At 39.2% G+C, this 19,219-nt stretch overlaps 1 protein-coding gene across 1 annotated transcript in view; it reads left to right on the plus strand.

Annotated features, from left to right (window-relative positions):
• LOC117403257 (sprouty-related, EVH1 domain-containing protein 2-like) overlaps positions 1 to 10,764 on the plus strand; it is a 59,966-nt gene extending 49,202 nt beyond the window's left edge. The window contains exons 5-6 of the mRNA XM_034005273.3: positions 7,291 to 7,446; positions 7,789 to 10,764. Of these exons, the coding sequence (XP_033861164.1) occupies positions 7,291 to 7,446; positions 7,789 to 8,448 (816 nt within the window). The 3' untranslated portion in view covers positions 8,449 to 10,764. The remainder of the gene's footprint in view (positions 1 to 7,290; positions 7,447 to 7,788) is intronic.
• The last annotated feature ends 8,455 nt before the right edge of the window (positions 10,765 to 19,219 follow it).

Raw genomic sequence — 19,219 nt, forward strand, 5'->3', positions numbered from 1 at the left:
CATTACAAAATGCTATTTTGGGGATTGGCATTAAAATATAATACAGCTTCCCCCTATGCTATTAAAGGCTTCTTAGTTGCATCAGCTGCTGAGTTCCATTTTGGTCCCTGGACTCCTGCTAAAATAATGCAGATGATTAGCATAACTGCAAATACAGTATCCAATCCCCCAGACTGTCTTTAAAAAATACCAACCAGGGAGTTTTTTTTAGGAAACTCATGCTCCACATTCCAACTTTGTTTTTTTTATTTAAAAAAAAATTTAAAAATTGTTTAACAGTGTATAGTGTTGAATCAAAATATATATATAAACGATATAACCTACTATAACTGTGAATCTGTAGAAACAAAACTTAAAAATAAAGGGAACATTTGTCATTTGAGTTATGTAGTGTGTGTGTGTGTTTGGGAACAAGAAACAGCTATTTAAAAGTTTGTCCCTTGTTAGCACACCATTCTCTCTCTATTGGGGGGATGTAATTTAAAAGCACAGCATCTAGTTTTTTTTTTTGGTTTTTTTTTCCCCCACTACATCGCCTGGTAGGCTACTCCATGCATTTATATGAAAAAAATATATAAATAAAGTGCTTCCTGCCTTCTGTTCTAAACTTACTTTTTGCATATGTGCTTAAATGTAAAGAACGACTACATGTACAGTATTAAGCACTGCTCTTTAATTCACTGTTAGTTTTCTTTCTTTTGTCTCGCACTCGTAATGTGCTCTCATAGGCAAACGTGAAACTTGGTTTATGTCATGACCCGCTTTATATCACGAATTATGCCTGCACGGCAATCATGATATACAGTGCACTCTGTTTATAAGAATTACTGATATAAGAATCAATCGCATATAGTGATCAAAACCACTGGGACCAAATCATTCCTATACTAACCAATGTAAAATAATCTGCTTGTAACAATCAAGCGATCTGCTTCTAAGAATCAAACTGACTGACTACATGTAATACAGTACTTGATCACGTGCACAGGCAATAAAGCTGTTTTTGAATTTGATCACATCACACGTGATTAGGCACGTACGCAGCGTGGATAGTGCAATGATGCAGGAAACACTGCATTGTTTGTAATCAACATGTATTGCAACAGAAAACAAGTACGCCACAGATGCTTAAATTCAGTGGCAGTCCTGACAGTAAAGTACTATAATGTAATTTTAATTCAAAAGCCATTACACGTAACGCCGCACGGCAGTTAAACTAGGCATCCTTACGTGACAATCGCTTCTCAAGTATACTGTAGTAAAATAAGGTTCTGCAGCCCTGAGTAAACATAATCGTGATCATATAAGAAGTTGCTTACCCACAAGGACTTGTTTTGATGTATTGTCCTCAGTGATTTGAGCACCATTGACCTCTGTGTACTGTATTTAAACTGCTGATGGCACGCTTTTGCTAATTGTAATGCGACAGAGTGGCCGAGGACAGTGTAAATGATCAGGCTGGAGTCTTGATTTACAGTTTTAAATCGCTGTTGGTTTTATTTTTCTTACACTGCGGAGCACTAACTAACAATACTTCATGTGGAACAAACACTAGATCTCTTACTTGAGTTTTGGTTTCTTTTTGTTACTTCTGCTTCCTTACTCCTCTATACCTCCACCACAAAGCTATCGGCTAAGCCATTTCTATCGAGGTGCTATTAACTTTAACAAGCAGTTAACCAATTGACTAGTATCCATAATTCGTTAAGGAAAAGCAGCTGTGGATTTTTCGTGCAGGAACTCATGACATCTAGTGGTTAACCCATTACACTGCAGCCAGGGAACAAGCTCTTATTCTCATACTAAGTTTGATTCTGCACCACAGTAATCGGTCCGCTTTTAAGAATCAACCGCTTATAAGAATCAAATCATCCGGGACAGATGTGAGTCTTATAATCTGAGTGCACTAATATGCCTAATACTAATGCCTGAGTTACAAGTTCTTGCAGTGTCTAATAAATGAATACATTTTAGAAAGTATCCCAAATATGGATTATAGCGTAACAGGAAAGCGTAATCAGTCAGACACTAGTCTGTATCATCTCATCCAAAACGGCCAAACTCCACGTCTTCGTCATCTGAACCTTCATCATTGACGATGCAAGCAATTGTCTGAATCATTAATGCACAGGGCAACTACTTCTAGGCAGTTTTTTTCTATTCACGTGCACCGCGATATTTCCCCTCGGGCATTATTTGCACATGGTTATTAAAAAACGGAAATTAATGGTGAATGTTACCATTCAAACTGGCCCGTTGACTCCGATATATCATAAGTATTGCGATCATCTACATTAGCTGTAACATCTTTTAAAATAGAAAAAACATGAGTGCCTTTACCTACCAGCTCAACCCAAATTGACTAACTTTGGTTAATAGTGTGAGAGAAATCCATGTTTTTTTTTACTTCTAGCCCATCCCTAACATGTAGAGCTGCACCTCCTCCTTTATCATTAAGGTATCTCTCTTGTAAAGTCTGCTTTTTCCCCCCAAAAGGTGCTCCAGTTATCTATGCACACAAAACCCTCCCTTCTGCAATTATTCTCTAACCATATATTTAAACCAGTTATTCTCCAACTGGCCCCAGAGATTACTTGACTCCTTTTCTCTTGAAGCCTGTCGGCAAGTTCAGCGAACCTCTCTTTCAGTACCTCTGACTCACGTCTGCTATTTTTCCGTAAATTAACAATTGCTGTTGGTTCTGTACCAGCCCCATTTGTGACCTGATCTACTCTTGTCGATCACATCTTCAACTCTGGCACCAGGGAAACTGTTTGCTGGGTTCATTCTGAAAAACTTGTATACGTGCCTAAAAATTGAATCCCCAACTATGATTGTCTGCTTCTGATCAGCAGGCTTGCAAGTAAAACCAACACTATCCTCCACTGTATTACTAGCCTGTTCTGTAGCCTCAGCCTGCTGCAACACTTCACTTTCCTCCCCTAGAAACTGCTAGAAACCGGTTTGCAGGTTCTGGACTCTACTTTCATCCTGCATGTTCTACCCTATTCCCCCTTTTCTGTTTCCCTCTAATTACTGTCCACTCCCTGTCTGGTCCACTCACCTCCCTCTGTATCTAGAGGGGCCATGTGTAACCACCAGGGAGTCTACAAAATGCTCTAACTCCTTGATTGCCTGCTGTTGGTCTAGCGGCGCTGTCGGACTAGCTATCAGATCTTTGTACTTGCTTTCTGCTCTGCAGCTAGTGCATAGCTTACCACGTCCAGAGGTGGGTTGCTGGGACCCGAGTTAACCCGGGTACGACCCAGGTACATGGTTTCACACTACGCGGGTCCGGACCTGGGTAGAAGTGCCTTAAGACATTAACACACTCTTAAAGCATCAGCTGTTCTCATCAGCCTCATAATAAATAGATGTATGATATAAAAGAAAAAGGTTAACTGGTGAAAACGGACATACGGTTTTCAAACCTTAAAGGTTCAGGTGCTAAACAAAGAAATGCTTTTAAGAATGCATTTAGCTAACAGGGTCGGTACTGAGGTAGTATTACACGCTCATGTTATATCTACATTATTTTATATAACCCGGTACAAAAAATGGAAAGTATTCAAATATTATTTACTACGTTTGATTTTGTCTGGCCTCTTCTCCAAATAGTTTGTTTCGCCCAGAGATTTTGTACGACTGCAAGTAACGCTTCACTAAAGTCTCCGCGGGAGTTCGGACCTTCCTCACCCAAAATATTTGCTGCATAAAAAGTATTCTCTGTAATTTAGACCAACACTTTTTATAGTCAAATGTATAAATTATATGTTTTTTTAGCGTTAGTGGTATAAAATTGGTATTAACTTATACTGGGTGTAGCTAACAAACCCAAGCAGGCCCCTGCCGTTGACCTAGCACAATAACTAACAAACAAACACAGCTGGATGAACTTACAATGTTAAAAATATCCCTTTTTAGGTTTAACGTTTTGCATACGCACATTCCTGTTCCTTTTACAAACTGTACACAACAATAATATTAGATAAAATTACTTTACAGAAAAAAACTTCTGTCCCCAAGAATCACACGAAAAAATAGCCTCTACAATCCAGTCCAGTCCAAAATAGATGCCTTTAGATTGTTTTGTGCAAGCATCTTTGTGAATTTTAATAATAAATTGGGTTATTTCTGTAACACTGGAAAGATCACGATACTTGAATGGCTTGCATTCCTCTGGCATTAGAAGTTTTGGCTTGAAAGAATCTGATTACAAATCATTTGGAATTTACCAAGTGTTACAAAGGTCCATGCATGAATCACTGTCTCTCGTAATTAAGTGCTTATCTTTCTTACTATAAAAGCTGAGAAGGTCCACTTTTAATATTGCTGTAATTATAAACATTCAAACAGGTCTGTTTTAAATTTCTTTAGAAAGCAGCCTGACCATCCTTCTAAATATACATTTAAATCATGTTGGTTCAAGCCTTTGCCAGTGATGGGATGAGAGGGACACATGTATTATTTTCGGCTTTGACTCGATTATTTAACAGAATGGTGAAGCAACTCACCAGAACAGAAAACACAAAATTGGTAGGCGACTTGTGTCTGATTCAGGGTTTTTTCAGGCACCCCAATTTCCAACTTTTTGTAGCAAGAGAAACAGCATTTTGCAGTTTGTTTAATGCCATTTTGTAGCAATGAGGTGCCCTCATGGAAATCAAAATACAAAACAAGGCAATGATAGGATAGCAGTTCTGGAAAGATTGAATAAACCAATCAGTGTGCCTCAAGACACTCACGATGACAAGTCACATTTGAAAAGATTGATAAACCATTTGAATTTAAGTTTGATGAGTTATCAGGTTACCAAACTGTACTGTATCAGTTGTGAACAAATCGCTAGCGGTGCCAAAAAGATTATTTTAAGTGAAGTTCCTGTTCCTAGGTGGAGCATTTACAATGGGAAAAATCAGTTTCGCCACAAGGGTGTTCTCTTAGGCAAAGTGTACTCTTAGGAGGTGTTCCTATACACGGAGACTACTGTAACATAAAAACCTTCTGGGCTGCAAAAGGCTTGTATTGAGAGGATACTGTAAACTGCATTATTTGGAGTTGTGGATTAGCAGCAACAAAAAAAGATCCGCAGTCGGTAAATACACCTCCATCTATTGCACCAAAGTTTTTAGAGATCAACAGTTTAAGTGATTTTTACTGTTTATACTGCTATTTTGTTTAGCTACAGAGCACTGCATTTGAGGAACATGCAATCGGGGAACTAAAAAAATTAGACTTTTAGTATGATGAATGTAGTTGAAACAGTTTGTATTTGAGGAAGTTCGGATGCTACAGGTACTGTGCAGTTTGCATACAATAGTCTTAACTCAGGTTATGAAGTTCACCATTCACTGGAATACAGCCGATCTTGGCAGAATTTTCACCTTGATCACTGATGCAAGTCTCATTTACGCTTTGGCACAAAATGTCAGGCACCACATTCCATCAAAACCAGCCTTGTTTTCTGATTTTTATAGTGCTTCCAATTATTGAAGGAAAGGACTTTCTGTGTGCACGTACAGTACATGTATATAAAATATCGGTAGATGCTGCTGATCTTGCATTGTTGCCGTGTACCGAGCCAGTAACTATACTTACTATATTGTAGTTGCAGTTTTGACTTTTTGTGTATGTCACTCTATTAGTGTATTCACAGTAGCAGTTGATGGTCTGTTCCAGATGAAAGGCACTCGCAGGAGGACACACTTAGTGTCGTGAAAAAGTATTTGCCCCCTGTCTGATTTACTGCATTTTTGCACATTTTTCACATTGTATTTGGTCAGATTTTTTTGTGGGTTGTAGTACTATATAGAGGGAGTCTGAGAGAAAAAATGACACCAAAGTTTGGTGCTTCTAACATTTGTTTGGGGTGCAAGGTAATCAAACATGCAATCTTCAGGTGTGAAAGTTATTGCCGCCCCTAGTTAACTCAACCCAATTAATTAATGTCACGAACAAAATAAATTCCTGAAGACCTCTGGGGCTCCACCGAACCACAGTCAGAGCCATATTGTCCAAATGGAGAAAGTTTGGGACAGTAGTGAATCTTCCCAGGAGTGGCCGTCCTGCCAAATTCTCTCCAAGAGCAAGGTGTAAAATCGTCCAGGAAGTCACAAAGAAACCTATAACAACATCCAGGCATCTACAGGCCTCTCTTTCCTCGGCTAAGGTCAGTGTTCTTGACTCCACCATCAGAAAGACACTGGGCAAAAATGGGATTCATGGCAGAGTAGCAAGGTGGAAACCATTGCTCACCAATGCTCGTCTCAAGTTTGCCAAAAAGCACCTGGATGATCCTCAAGAGTTCTGGAACAGTTCTATGGACAGATGAGTCAAAAGTGGAACTTTTTGGCTGACATGGGCCCCATTTATATCTGGCGAAAACCAAACACTGCATTCCACAGTAACAACCTCATACCAACGGTCAAGCATGGTGGTGGTAGTGTCATGGTTTGGGATTGTTTTGCTGCATCAGGACCTTGATGCCTTGCCATCATTGACGGAACCATGAATTCTGCTCTGTATCAGACAATTCTACAGGAGAATGTCAGGCCATCCATCCGTAAGCTGAAGCTGAAGCGCAGCTGGGTCATGCAGCAAGACAATGATCCGAAACACACAAGCAAGTCTACATCAGAATGGTTGAAGAACAAGAAATTTAAAGTTTTGGAAAGTCCAGACCTAAACCCCATTGAGATGTTGTGGCAGGACCTGAAACGAGCAGTTCATGTTCGAAAACCCACAAATGTCACTGAGTTGAAGCAGTTCTGCATGGAGGAGTGGGCCAAAATTCCTCCATGGTGTTGTGAGAGACTAATCAATAACTACAGGAAACGTTTGGTTGCAGTTATTGCTGCTAAAGGTGGCATAACCAGTTATTGAGTCTAAGGGGGCGATTACTTTTTCACACGGGGACATTGGGTGTTGCATAACTTTCTTTAATAAATAAATAAAATATGTATCAAATGTTTGTGTTAGGTTTTAGTTGATCTGATAACATTCAGTGTAAAAAATTTGCAAAAATGCAGAAAATCAGACAGGGCAAATACCTTTTCACAGCACTGTATACCATAAGAAATGTATTAAGTCAAAAGCATTAGTATTCCAGTGAAATGCTAATGTTCATGAACTTAGACTTCATCATTTTGAAAATTCTCTCTACATACAGGTACTATATTTACATGTTAAGTGTAGTGGTTGTACTGCATAGCCCAATTGTATTTGCTTTGATGCTGTGTTTTTCTTTTGTAATGCGGTAATAATCTATCCATTTTCTTCCTTTTTATAAAGACTGCTACGGATAGTTCATCAAACTCTTCCCAGAAGAAGGAGCTGTCTATGCAGACACTGGCCTCCCCTACCTTCTGTGAACCCCGTAGACATCGCTGCATCTTGGGCCATTTACACGACCATTACAGTCCGCATGACCACTACCTTCTAGATCTGGTCAGTTTCACATGAGGGGTCCTGTCTTTGAAATATGTTGTATATTACATGTATGACTACAAACTTAGTGCTTTTCTTTTGTGCTTGGGTGGTTTGGTGCATAGTGACACACACTGGTGGGAGAAGGGTACTGCAGTATACATAGGCGAAACTGCTAAACGCATGAAGTCAAACTTGCAGCACAAATAAAAGTAACTACATATTTTACTGTGCTGTAAGAAAGCAGGTTAATCTAGTCCATTCTCGTATGCATATCAAGATTTTTGTAAATCACATTTGTCTTTTATTTAAAGTGCTCTTGGGTGTTCTAAACAACTCTGTTTTTGTGTGTGTGTGTTTTAGTCGGTGCCTAAGCGTCATGTCAGTTTTCAAGACGATGAGGAGGAAATTGTTCGGATCAATCCTCGAGAGAAGACCTGGCTTACGGGGTACGAGGACTACAGACACGCAGCGGTGCGTGAAAAATGTATCGAGACCGAGGACATGGACTCGTACGTGCATTTTGCCAAAAGTGAGGCCTCAAAACATGACTACAATTATCCTTACGTCCCAAACCCAGACTTTGGACTGAGCAAAGACCTAAAGGGCAGCAGCGGTGTGATAAACACTCAGCCTCCCTCTCTGAAATCCAAATCGAGACGGCGGAAGGAGGATGGAGAGAGGTCAAGGTGCAAGTACTGCAGGGACATGTTTAACCATGAGGAGAATGGGCACGGACAGTGCCAAGACGCCCCGGACCCCATTCGTACCTGCATCCACAAAGTCAGCTGCATGGGGTGCGCAGACAGTTTGCTTTACCACTGCATGTCTGACCCTGAAGGCGATTACTCAGACCCTTGTTCTTGTGATACCAGCGATGACCGGTTCTGTCTCCGGTGGTTGGCACTTGTTGCTTTGTCCTTCTTGGCTCCCTGTATGTGCTGTTATCTGCCACTGCGTGCATGCTACAAGTGTGGTGTCGCATGCAGGTGCTGTGGCGGGAGGCATAAAGCATTAGGATGATTGTTTTGTTATTTTCTTTCTAAATTCCAGTTATAAATAAGTTGCAGCACATTAGCTTGGATGAGAGCATATAGATGCAGGTAACTATCCAGCCTCGCCCTCTGGTAAAAGAAATTCCTAGCGATATATGTGCCACAATGCATTTATCCTTTGTCATGCATTTTAAAGGACTAACCAATGATAACTCATTTTTGTAAAAATGTAACGGGGGGGGGGGGGGGGAAGAATGTATTGTACTTTATATTTTGTACATGTATTTGTTGTGTGTGTGGTTGTTGGGAGAATACTTTGAAAGTTTTTTTTTATTATTTTTTAGGGTTTTTTTTGCTTTTTGCCAAAGCTTGCCAAGCGAAGGCCCTTTTTGTCTTCTCTTTTTGTAAGTAAAGGCACTTAAATTTAACTGGCGCATATATAATATAATATAATATATACATACATACATACATACATACACATACACACACTTTTAATTCACCTGAGACAATTAACCGTTCGGTCGATTTGTACGCACGTATTTGTGTGTCTTGAAAAGAAATTCGGATTAGTAACAATTTCACAACCTATTATTGTTACTTTTAATTGAAGCCAAAATAACCAAAGTTCAGTATAACATCCTCTTGACACTTACCCTTTAATTTCCTGCAGTAAGGTGTAAAAGAAAAGCCTTATTAGTAGTAATATTTAACATGTAAAGGTGTAGACAGTTTCACTTATTTCACTGAATTGAAACACCAGCCAAAAGGGAATTTTTAAAAAAGCACAGTAGTAAAGATGACAAGAAGTAAAATGATTTACGTTTTCACCATCCCACTATTTAAAAACACAAAAATAATTTTTAAAAAATTTTAATCTCCTATTTTAAGTTCATAGCACACACACAGTTATCATTTACAACAACATAGTCAGTGCACGATTCCAAATATGAAAATATTATGCTTTAAAAAAAATGCCAGGAAGTTATATTGACAATTAACCCAACCTTAAAGGGTTATGAAGCACTGTTCCTTTGTCATTCTTAAATAAATAGAGAGGTGAACTAATGAAGGGTGCTCAGTTGTTAGTAATTGCCAAACTATCTTTTAACAATTACTTTCTATAAAATAGTCTACACAGTTACTGAAGACTTGGAAGTCTTTAAAACTATACTGAAAAGATTGAGTGTTCTGGTTTTGTTTCTCATTGGTGATTATTTTAATATTGTTGGCACTGGATATATAATTGCTTTCAATTGTTGGGTGAGTTTTCACAGATTATTTTAAATCCTTAAGGGAGACCTAAAAATGTGTATTTTACCCGTGTTCAAAACTTGTAATTTAGCTTGAAGAGTATTTTTCTAATATATTTCAAGGAATATCCAAATAATTTTGTAATAAAAAATAACAACAATGCTAGCAATTATAGCTAATAGCATAGTACAATCTGAATTTGAGGCAGCTAGGAATGGTCTGTCAAAGCTGGTGGGCGGCTTTAGCCAGATTTGCTTCCTGCAGTAAATATTTTGCTGATGGCAACGCATCCTACCCTACTGTGCATTAACAAAGGTTTTAGAAATGCTTGCCGGATTTTTTGGTAACCCAGCTTTTGTTTTGTATTCACAATGCAGCTACAAGGTTTATGTAACACTTATGTTATCTTTGTAATCCTATTTTGTAGCATTGCTGCTTTTGGTGTTAAAGTTTGAATATTGGATAAAAAAAAAATTAAAAAATGGGATGGAATTACTGTATAGTAGCTAATTTGCCTGATCACAGTGATAAATCTAGGTTTAACAGATAAGCCAGCCTCAAATTAATCCTACCCTTTAAACAATACCTAAATATAATACTTTATATGATGGATGTAAGCACAACACTAAAACGAGACCTTATACGTATTTGAGCAAGTCATAAAGTGCCCGAAATGTATTGTAAATCATATGTTTTTAGTATGCACTTAAGGACTTTATGTCCTAGTGTAATTTAATTGGCATTGAAAGTTCTTGCCGCTATGCTCATTTTGATAATTTAAATAATTACGGAAATGTATGGTGATAAATTTGTATATAACCATTCTTGTTATACATGTTCCACTTTTTAGAATTCAGTGTGTAGTGTTCCACCCTGTCAGCTTTGCAACACTGGCATCAGTCATTGGTAGAGAATTTACATTTTATTTTTGTATCTGTGGTAAGGAAAGTAACCAAAACCTTTCATTTATTTGATGCACAGTCTTCAGCAAATGCACACATTTAACGGTTTAAAAAAAAAAAAAAAAAGTGCCTGAAGCATACATCTACTCTCTCCTTATGTACTAAAAAAATAAACACTGTTGTATTGATTTTAGTATTGTTTTGTTTTGTTTTTTTACAATAAGCATTTTTACCTCTGTAAAAAGCAAAAAATATCTTGTGTATGATGTACATTTTTTAGTAGTTCTATTTTTTTTAATTGTTTCTAATATGTATGATCAATGTAACTTTTGCTTTACAAATGTACTATGTAAATACAAATACATCATATCGAAATACTGAAAAATGGCCTGACAAGTTAATAATTCTTCTACAATTGCATCATGTACTGACTGTTTAGTATGGTGTATGGCAGATCAGAGAAACAGATTGCTGCACCTCTGAAGCTACAAAGAGTTGAATACGCACTGGTCTGTAGAGTACTGTAGAGCAATCCACTATTGAATATAGTTTGGTGCCGGGTGTCAAATGTTTAGCACTACACAACTTGGTTAGAGACAGCAATTTTTTTTGCTTCATTTATTTCATTTCAGGATAGTCATTCATGAGGATTAATCTTGGGTTCCTTAATGGCTGGTCACATAGTCGAAGATCACCGTAATAGAAATATGTTAGATGCCTTTTTTGGTTGTAAGCAGGTAGGGCAAAATGCAAAACAAGTAGCTTGATGTATTGTAATTGCCAAACAATATGAACAACCAACCAACCAATACCCAGCATTACTGCATTATACAGAATATATTTTAAAAATATTTTGACAACATAAAATAAGTCTTAAACACAGACATATCTATCTCTTCAATTCAATTTCTAAATGTGCCTTTCAGTGTTGCTTATCTCTGATCTGTTCTGTTAAATCATCGTATTTCTCTTTGCATTTTGCATCAAAGTTGCCACCTGCTAATTCCTGACATCCACCTGGGATTTACTCAGAGATTAACTAAACCCCTGGCCTGAAGTGTGAAGCCCAGTTGTATACCAGTTGTAATGTCCATGCATAGCATGATTTATTTGTAACAGAACAACCTTCATTTTGTTTTCTGAATTATATATATTATATATAACACATTAGGTAGTGGACAAAAAATGGAAACACCTGGGTAAATGAGGGACACCAAGTATATTGAAAGCAAGGGCTTCCACACACTTGTGGCTCGTGCGTTAATTAAGCAAATAACATCCCAGCATGCTTAGGGTCATGTATAAAAATGCTGGACAGGCCTGGTTGCCTATAATTATGGCTAGCATGACTGCAAGAGGAGACCTCAGTGACTTTGAAAGATGGGTGATTGTTGGGGCGCGTTTGGCAGGAGCTTCAGTGACCAAGACAGCTCAACTTGCTGATGTTTCACGAGTAATGTTGTATAAGGTGATGTCGGCATCAGCAAAGGGCAACATTAATTAACAATTTATTAACAATACATGGCTCATGAAGCCTGATCTGAAGCCTTTTCAAACATAATAAATCTAATCAATGTTTTGAAATGGATTGTTTTGGGAGTAAAAAAAAAAAAATACAGCACTGCATGGCTCCAACCCACAAGAACACCTGGCATTGAAATAAAAGCAATAGCAAATGGTAAGCTTGTATGGGGGAGAACCCAGTGTTTGTTGGATGCGTTCTTTTAAGATACAGCTATCTGCAACAGTGTTATCTACTAACCGAAGACTGAAATTACTGCATAGCAGTGGAGACATAGGGTCCACTTATAAATCTGGCTTCAGCATTCTCCATCCACTTGATGAAGATGAATGGAATTATTGCCAGATTTATTAGAAAAACACTCTTGTACTTGCACAACTTGTGGATTTGGAAGCTGTGCGTTGCAGATGTGGAGTCTGAGTTTTTTGTCTTCCTCCGGTGCAGTTATTTCTGTAGGATTTCCCTTTGAGAGAACATTGTGGTACGTGGCTCACAGGATGTTTTTCGGTGTAGATAATGGCAGCAACCTCCACATCCTCTGATGGGTAGGCAGACATTTCCCACAGAATGTGAAAGGGTCAGCATAATGCCATCTTATTAGTTTATTCTCTTTCAATAATATCAATGTACCCACCCACAACAAGAAAAAAAGATAATATAGGTAAGCTTGTATATTAAAGTACATAAAGAAAATACATCTGCCACTGTGGTAACACAAGCTCCCCACCCCCCAAGCTAAAACGTTTGTTTAAAAAAAAAAAAAAAAAAGCTTTTAATAAATAAATTGGGAGGTTAAACACCTTTAGTTGTTTCTTACTAGCTCTGTAACATTGGCGGTTTGTTTTTTGTTTTTTGCAGAAAGTGCACAGTGGTAAATGCTTTGTGAATATGGTTGACGTCTTAACAGATTTTACATTTTATAATAATTGTGAAATTACAAGATAAAGAAAGACACTTGGTTTCACAAAGCAGGGATAGCACAAGCATTGGCAATGTGAGCTCCATATACTAAAGAGCAGGACTCACAACTTGACCTCTTTTGGGATTTTGAGGGTGTCCAGTGCTAATTTTGCAGAAATAGAGTAAATGTGTGCTTTTGGAATGTGAACTGTTGCCCACTGAGACCTAAACTGGAAATACCAAATTATTTAACTTGGTACATTATTTGAACTCGTGTTTTTAGACATATTAATTCCAAAAACTTCATACAGTCCTGAAATCAAATGATGTAATTTCTCTCAAGAGCCTTGCTGTAAATCATGCCATGTTGTTGAAAATGTTTTTTGTGTGTGTGTGTGTGTGTCAAAAACTTCATTTGAATCTCCAACACAGTATCTTAGCATGTTATCAAAACATAAATGAGTAAAAATATGAAATTAAATTGTTTATCCAACCAAATCTGAACCCATCAAATTTAGTTTTGATTTAATTATGTCTTGGAAAAAGATGTCAAGTTACTCTTGACAGATCTATTCAGTCCTAATTTAACAGGCCCCAGATTGTCTGCCCGCTCCTTTTGTTTACACGGATGAAATCTGAAACAAATGTGAATATGATACCCTTCTGTCCCACCACTCTTAGCAAAGCAGTTTTATATTCAGACTCAGAAATGTGTTCTATTCTTCTACTGTGCTATTCTTTTCCAGCACTTTACACTAAAACCAAGTTAGATTGAAATTCTTTGGTGTAACCACACAAAAGACAGGCACGTTAGTGTTAACTGTCTTGTTTTAATGGCAAAAGATAATCTTTTTTTTTTGTTTTTATAAAGGCAACCTGATTTTATTTATTTATATATATATATATATATATATATATATATATATATATATATATATATATATATATATAAAATAAAAATAGGGACATTTTGTGTTTTTGAGTTTTACTATTGGCGACAGTGTTCACCAACCCATTATTCTCTCTCCCACACACACACACACACACACACACACAAATGCTTAATAATGATTAGGATTCCCTTTTACAGCTGACCTGTTTTTGGTGTGCGTGTGTGTGAATACAGCCCGCAGCCTATAAAGGAATAGGTTTGAATCCCACCTACTGTATTATTAACCAGGTTTTGAAGAGGTAGCATGTCAGAAGCCGTGTGCTTTTGCTTGAGCTAGTCCTTGTATTAGATTTACATCTGAGGTCCTGTGAGCTTTATAGAGGTTTATCTCACTGTATTTGTTAGTGGAAACAGATAGGCCCTTTGATTCTGATGGTTCCCCACCCCAGCATGACAAGAGAAAACGTGTGTGCACTTTAGTATAGGCTGCCCTGTACATAATAAACAGAGCTTCTCATTCAGGTTTTAGGCATTATTTCATTACAGGCCTTGGGATTTTAAAACACCTTATCCACACCTATGACCACCAAAGTAGCTTCAAATGTTATTTTAATTGCTTTTTCCCTCACTATTTTGTGGTGTTTGCAGTCATTCTGAGTGGTTCTGGGTTTCCGTACTTACTATTTTTCTCTAAAATTGCCTTTACTTGGTTTTGCGCTTGTCTGGGTTAACCAGGACTGAACCGCCTACCTTTTTGCATTCAAATTATTTCACCTTTCAACTCTGCCAACCCCACCTACGCTAAATATACATAGAGAGAATAAGTGGGGCTGACATGACAGAGCTGAAAGGATACATGGTATGAATGCAATGAAGTACGGCTGTTAGCCCCAGCACTTAGTATTCTTCAGGCAGGCTCAAATCCAGGTAAAGTCTTGCTAGTGTTTGACCCAGAAAAGCACGTTTCCAGCAGCATCGCATGATTTCCAGTGAGGCTGTTCTCATAGAAATTACATCATTTCATTTCAGGGCTGTGGATTTTTTGGATGTATAAGTCTAAATCTAAAATGTATTAAAAAAAAAATGTAAAATGCCTTTTAATGCTACTTATTCTTTAATTGTCCACAGCAGTGTATAGTGCAGTACAATACCTGAAATAGATGTTTCATTAGCGGACCCTGACAGAAGAAAAGCACTACACAACTAGACAGGTTACCAAGGGGGGGGTGGGGATTAAATTAAAGTTTGCATCATGAACATTTGTACTGTAGACTAACTGTTTCACAGAAACTGAAAGTGGAACCTAAACTCAATAACACTCAAATCACATTTAAAAGAAATATTGACTGCTCTGGCTGAGCCATGGTGGCACCATTTTCTTTTTACTGTGCTGGTGTGTGTTTGTATTTCGAAGGCACAACTGAATCTTAAGTGCCCTCAGCTATTCAAGGAGCTGAATCCTTGCATACTGGGGGGTCATTTTAATAGCCTACAGCTAAAATATATGAGTACTATAACCTTTAACATCTTTATTCCAATCTGTAACAGGACTGGTTTTTAACCCTAATTATGTTATTCAGCTTGTCACTCATTCAGTTCCTCTTCTTGTGGTGTTCTCATTCTTTTTTTTTTTTTTTATCCTGTCTTGTTTTTAGCAGTCTGGCTGGAGTCTCCGGTATCACCCTGCTTACGTTTACTCATTCTTTGTCCATCTGCAGTATTTTCCTGAGGCTTTCTCTGTTTATACTCGAAAAAGTATTTCCTTCCTTCCTTTACATTTAGCCCTTGAGCTCCCCAGGGGGATGTGTTTGATAATCCAGCAAGTAATCATGCACTCTGGCTACACATATAAGGACTGAACCCTCTTCACTCGGCTCCCAAAGAATGGGATAATGGGAGCAGTGTCACTGTCTCCAGCACAGTCGTTCATTGTCCTAGAAAACTGGGCAACATCCATGAATTTACTAAACAACACTCTTTAAGTAAGAGCCAATCTTAAGCTAAGAAACTGATACCTTACCTTCCCCAAAAAAGGTAAACATGCTGGTACACAGTTCTATTAGATTATATTTCACTAACACAGTAAATGTTCTTTAGAAATAAAAACCTCTATAAATCTCAAATTAATAGCAGATATAGATCGGTATCATGGATTCTGTAAATTCATTAAACCATGTTGGCCCTGTTTTACTACCCAATTTTGAAATGAGAAAGAGAATGTTGCAGCTGCAACTGGACGATTAGGAAAACTGAAGATCAATGGTCAAACTCTGTTCATGCTGTCAAGCGAATACTCTCTTTTCATCTGCCGAATTTAACCAACGAGTATTGCCAAGCTCAGAACATTAGGTTATTATCATAACTCTGGTTCCCTGGAATAGAAATGTAACCATTACTGTATGGGTATTTACCCCCTAAAGACCCGAATAAGATATATAATAAGACCCTTGAATAAGATATATATCAAATCCGCTCGACGAGCCTGTGACGCAGTCATGGCCCACCCCCGAGGACATAAATAGACTGCACTCACAGACCTCAGAGTGGTTTTCCCTTCAAGCCTGCTGCAATCCTGGACGCAGCAACCTTGAAGGTTAATGGTTGCATTTCTATTTCAGGGAACCAGGGTTATGATAATAAACTAACGTTCCTTTTCAAGTACGAAATTTAACCATTACCGAATGGGTAAGTGTATCAAAGCCATTGCAAGGGCAATATTGCAGAATGACTGGAATGCTAAAAGGCTAACCCGAGAGGCTGTCTTGTGCGTTACCATACGGGCTAAGAAACTGAGGAAGAAACTCACCTCTATGCCTGTTTTTCTAAAGGTCGACTGAGAAGCGCCTTTAACACTCACGCAGTGAACTTTTCTGGAGGGGGCAAGTTGGCCAGCTCATAGGCAGTCCTGACTGTGTCTGCTATCCATTTGGACATCCTCTGTTTAGACAGGGCTAGACCATGGGACTCAGCCCTATAGCAGACAAAAAATAGTTTGGACTGCCTCCAACTTTCCGTCCTGTCAACATAGTGCGCCAGAGCCCGCACTGGGCAGAGCGTATGTAGCTGCCACACTCCATCAGACTGGAAAGGAGGTGGATGGAAAGGCTCCAATTCCACAGACAGGTTGACATGGAATGCCGAGATCGACTTCGGCAAAAAGGCAGGATTGGTGTGGAGTGCAACCCTTTGTCCTGGCCTCTGTAAAGATTAAGCAGGCTTTTGCATTAGAGAATGTCTGCCTCTCACTCACCCGCTTTGCAGAGGTGATAGCAAGCAAGAAAGCAGCTTTGAGTGATTAATATTTCAGTAAAGCTGAATGCATGCGCTCAGATGGAGACTTCATGAGTGCATTAAGCACCATAGGAACATAAGCACATAAGAAAGTTTACAAACGAGAGGAGGCCATTCAGCCAATCTTGATTGTTTGGGTGTTAGTAGCTTATTGATTCCAGAATCTCATCAAGCAGCTTCTTGAAGGATCCCAGGGTGTCTGTCAGCTTCAACAACATTACTGGGGAGTTGGTTCTAGACCCTCACAATTCTCTGTGTAAAAAAGTGCCTCCTATTTTCTGTTCTGAAAGCCCCTTTATCTAATCTCCATTTGTGACCCCTGGTCCTTATTTCTTTTTTCAGGTCGAAGAAGTCCCCTGGGTTGACATTGTCAATACCTTTTAGAATTTTGAATGCTTGAATCAGATCACCGCGTACGACATGCCTTTTAAACCTGGGATAATTCTGGTCGCTCTTCTTTGCACTCTTTCTAGAGCAGTAATATCCTTTTTGTAACGAGGTGACCAGAACTTAACACAATATTCTAGATGAGGTCTTACTAATGCATTGTAAAGTTTTAACATTACTTCCCTTGATTTAGATTCAACACTTTTCACAATATATCCGAGCACCTTGTTGGCCTTTTTTTATAGCTTTTTTTATAGCAATTTGCCATGTGTCTGTCCAGTTCTGAATGCTGTCTAGATCATTTTGAATGACCTTTGCTGCTGCAACAGTGTTTGCCACTCCTCCTATTTTTGTGTTGTCTGCAATGTTGTCTGCAAATTTAACAAGTTTGCTTACTATATCAGAATCTAAATCATTAATGTAGATTAGGAATAGCAGAGGACCTAATACTGATCCCTGTGGCACACCACTGGTTACCTCGCTCCATTTTGAGGTTTCTCCTCTAATCAGTACTTTCTGTTTTCTACATGTTAACCACTCCCTAATCCATGTGCATGCATTTCCTTGAATCCCTACTGTGTTCAGTTTGAGGATTCATCTTTTAATCACCACGTTTAACCTCATAGGTGGCCGAAGCCGCCGAGCCCCTTTAAAAAATTGCCCTGTCAGCTCCTGGGGGCAGCGAGTGAATGTTGACATGGCAAGGCAAAATGGCTGCCAGATAGACCTTTAATGTAGAGGGGGATTTCCCCTTGTCAAACAGGTCCTGCAAAAATTGCAGCATAACTGCCATGAGACAGGTCATGGGGTTGAACCCACGAGGCAGACACCATGTCTAAAAAACACCCCACTTCTACCCATACTGGGAAAGCGTGGACGGTGCTCTGGCATTCTGCAGGGTGTCAATGACCCTATTAGAAAGCTCCAGACGCCTGACTGACCAGGTCGTGGCACTTGGGCAGTCTCCACAGCTGGCCGCTCAAAAGCTGCATCAAGGTTGCAAACCAGTCTCCTGGGCCAATATAGGGCTACTAGGAGCACCTTGGCCCAGTTCTATCTGATTTTCTCCAGAAACAGCAGGAGCAGGGCGAGCGGCAGGAAGGCATATAACAGTTGCCTCAGCCACAGGCCAGTTCTGAACACCACCTCTGGCAGTAGGCACAGTCAGCTGTGCCGGTCTTTGAGGCTAATAGGGCCTAGGGCACCAGTTTGCTGCTGGATTGCGCACTGGGGATGGTTGCTTGGGAAGCAAGCGAACCAACTCCTTCGTGAATTCCTGCACCCGTTGAGAGTGCAACATCTCATCCACTGCTGGACCAAATGTATGTCCTGGTGTAATAGGGGCATCCAACAGCAGTGCTTTGTGCCTGGGAAAGCCAAAGCTGCCTACAAACAGCTACTAGTGCAGCCAGGTTCCTGCCTACAGCCTGCCCATTAAGTTTTGACACACAGAGCAGGTGCTTATTAACCAGGCACAGCTCCTCCAGCTGTTGTGGCAAGGGCCTGTGACTATTGGAAAGGGACCTCAACAAATATGACTGGTAGGCTACCAGAGTACTATTTTAGTTGCCAAGCCATGCGGCGAATGCACTGGCTGAATAGGCATGCTTGAGGATCACCTCTGAGACCGGCACTGCTTGTTGGGGCAGGT

The sequence above is a fragment of the Acipenser ruthenus genome, chromosome 5, assembly GCF_902713425.1.
Source record: "Acipenser ruthenus chromosome 5, fAciRut3.2 maternal haplotype, whole genome shotgun sequence".
In the NCBI taxonomy this organism is placed as follows: Eukaryota; Metazoa; Chordata; class Actinopteri; order Acipenseriformes; family Acipenseridae; genus Acipenser; species Acipenser ruthenus.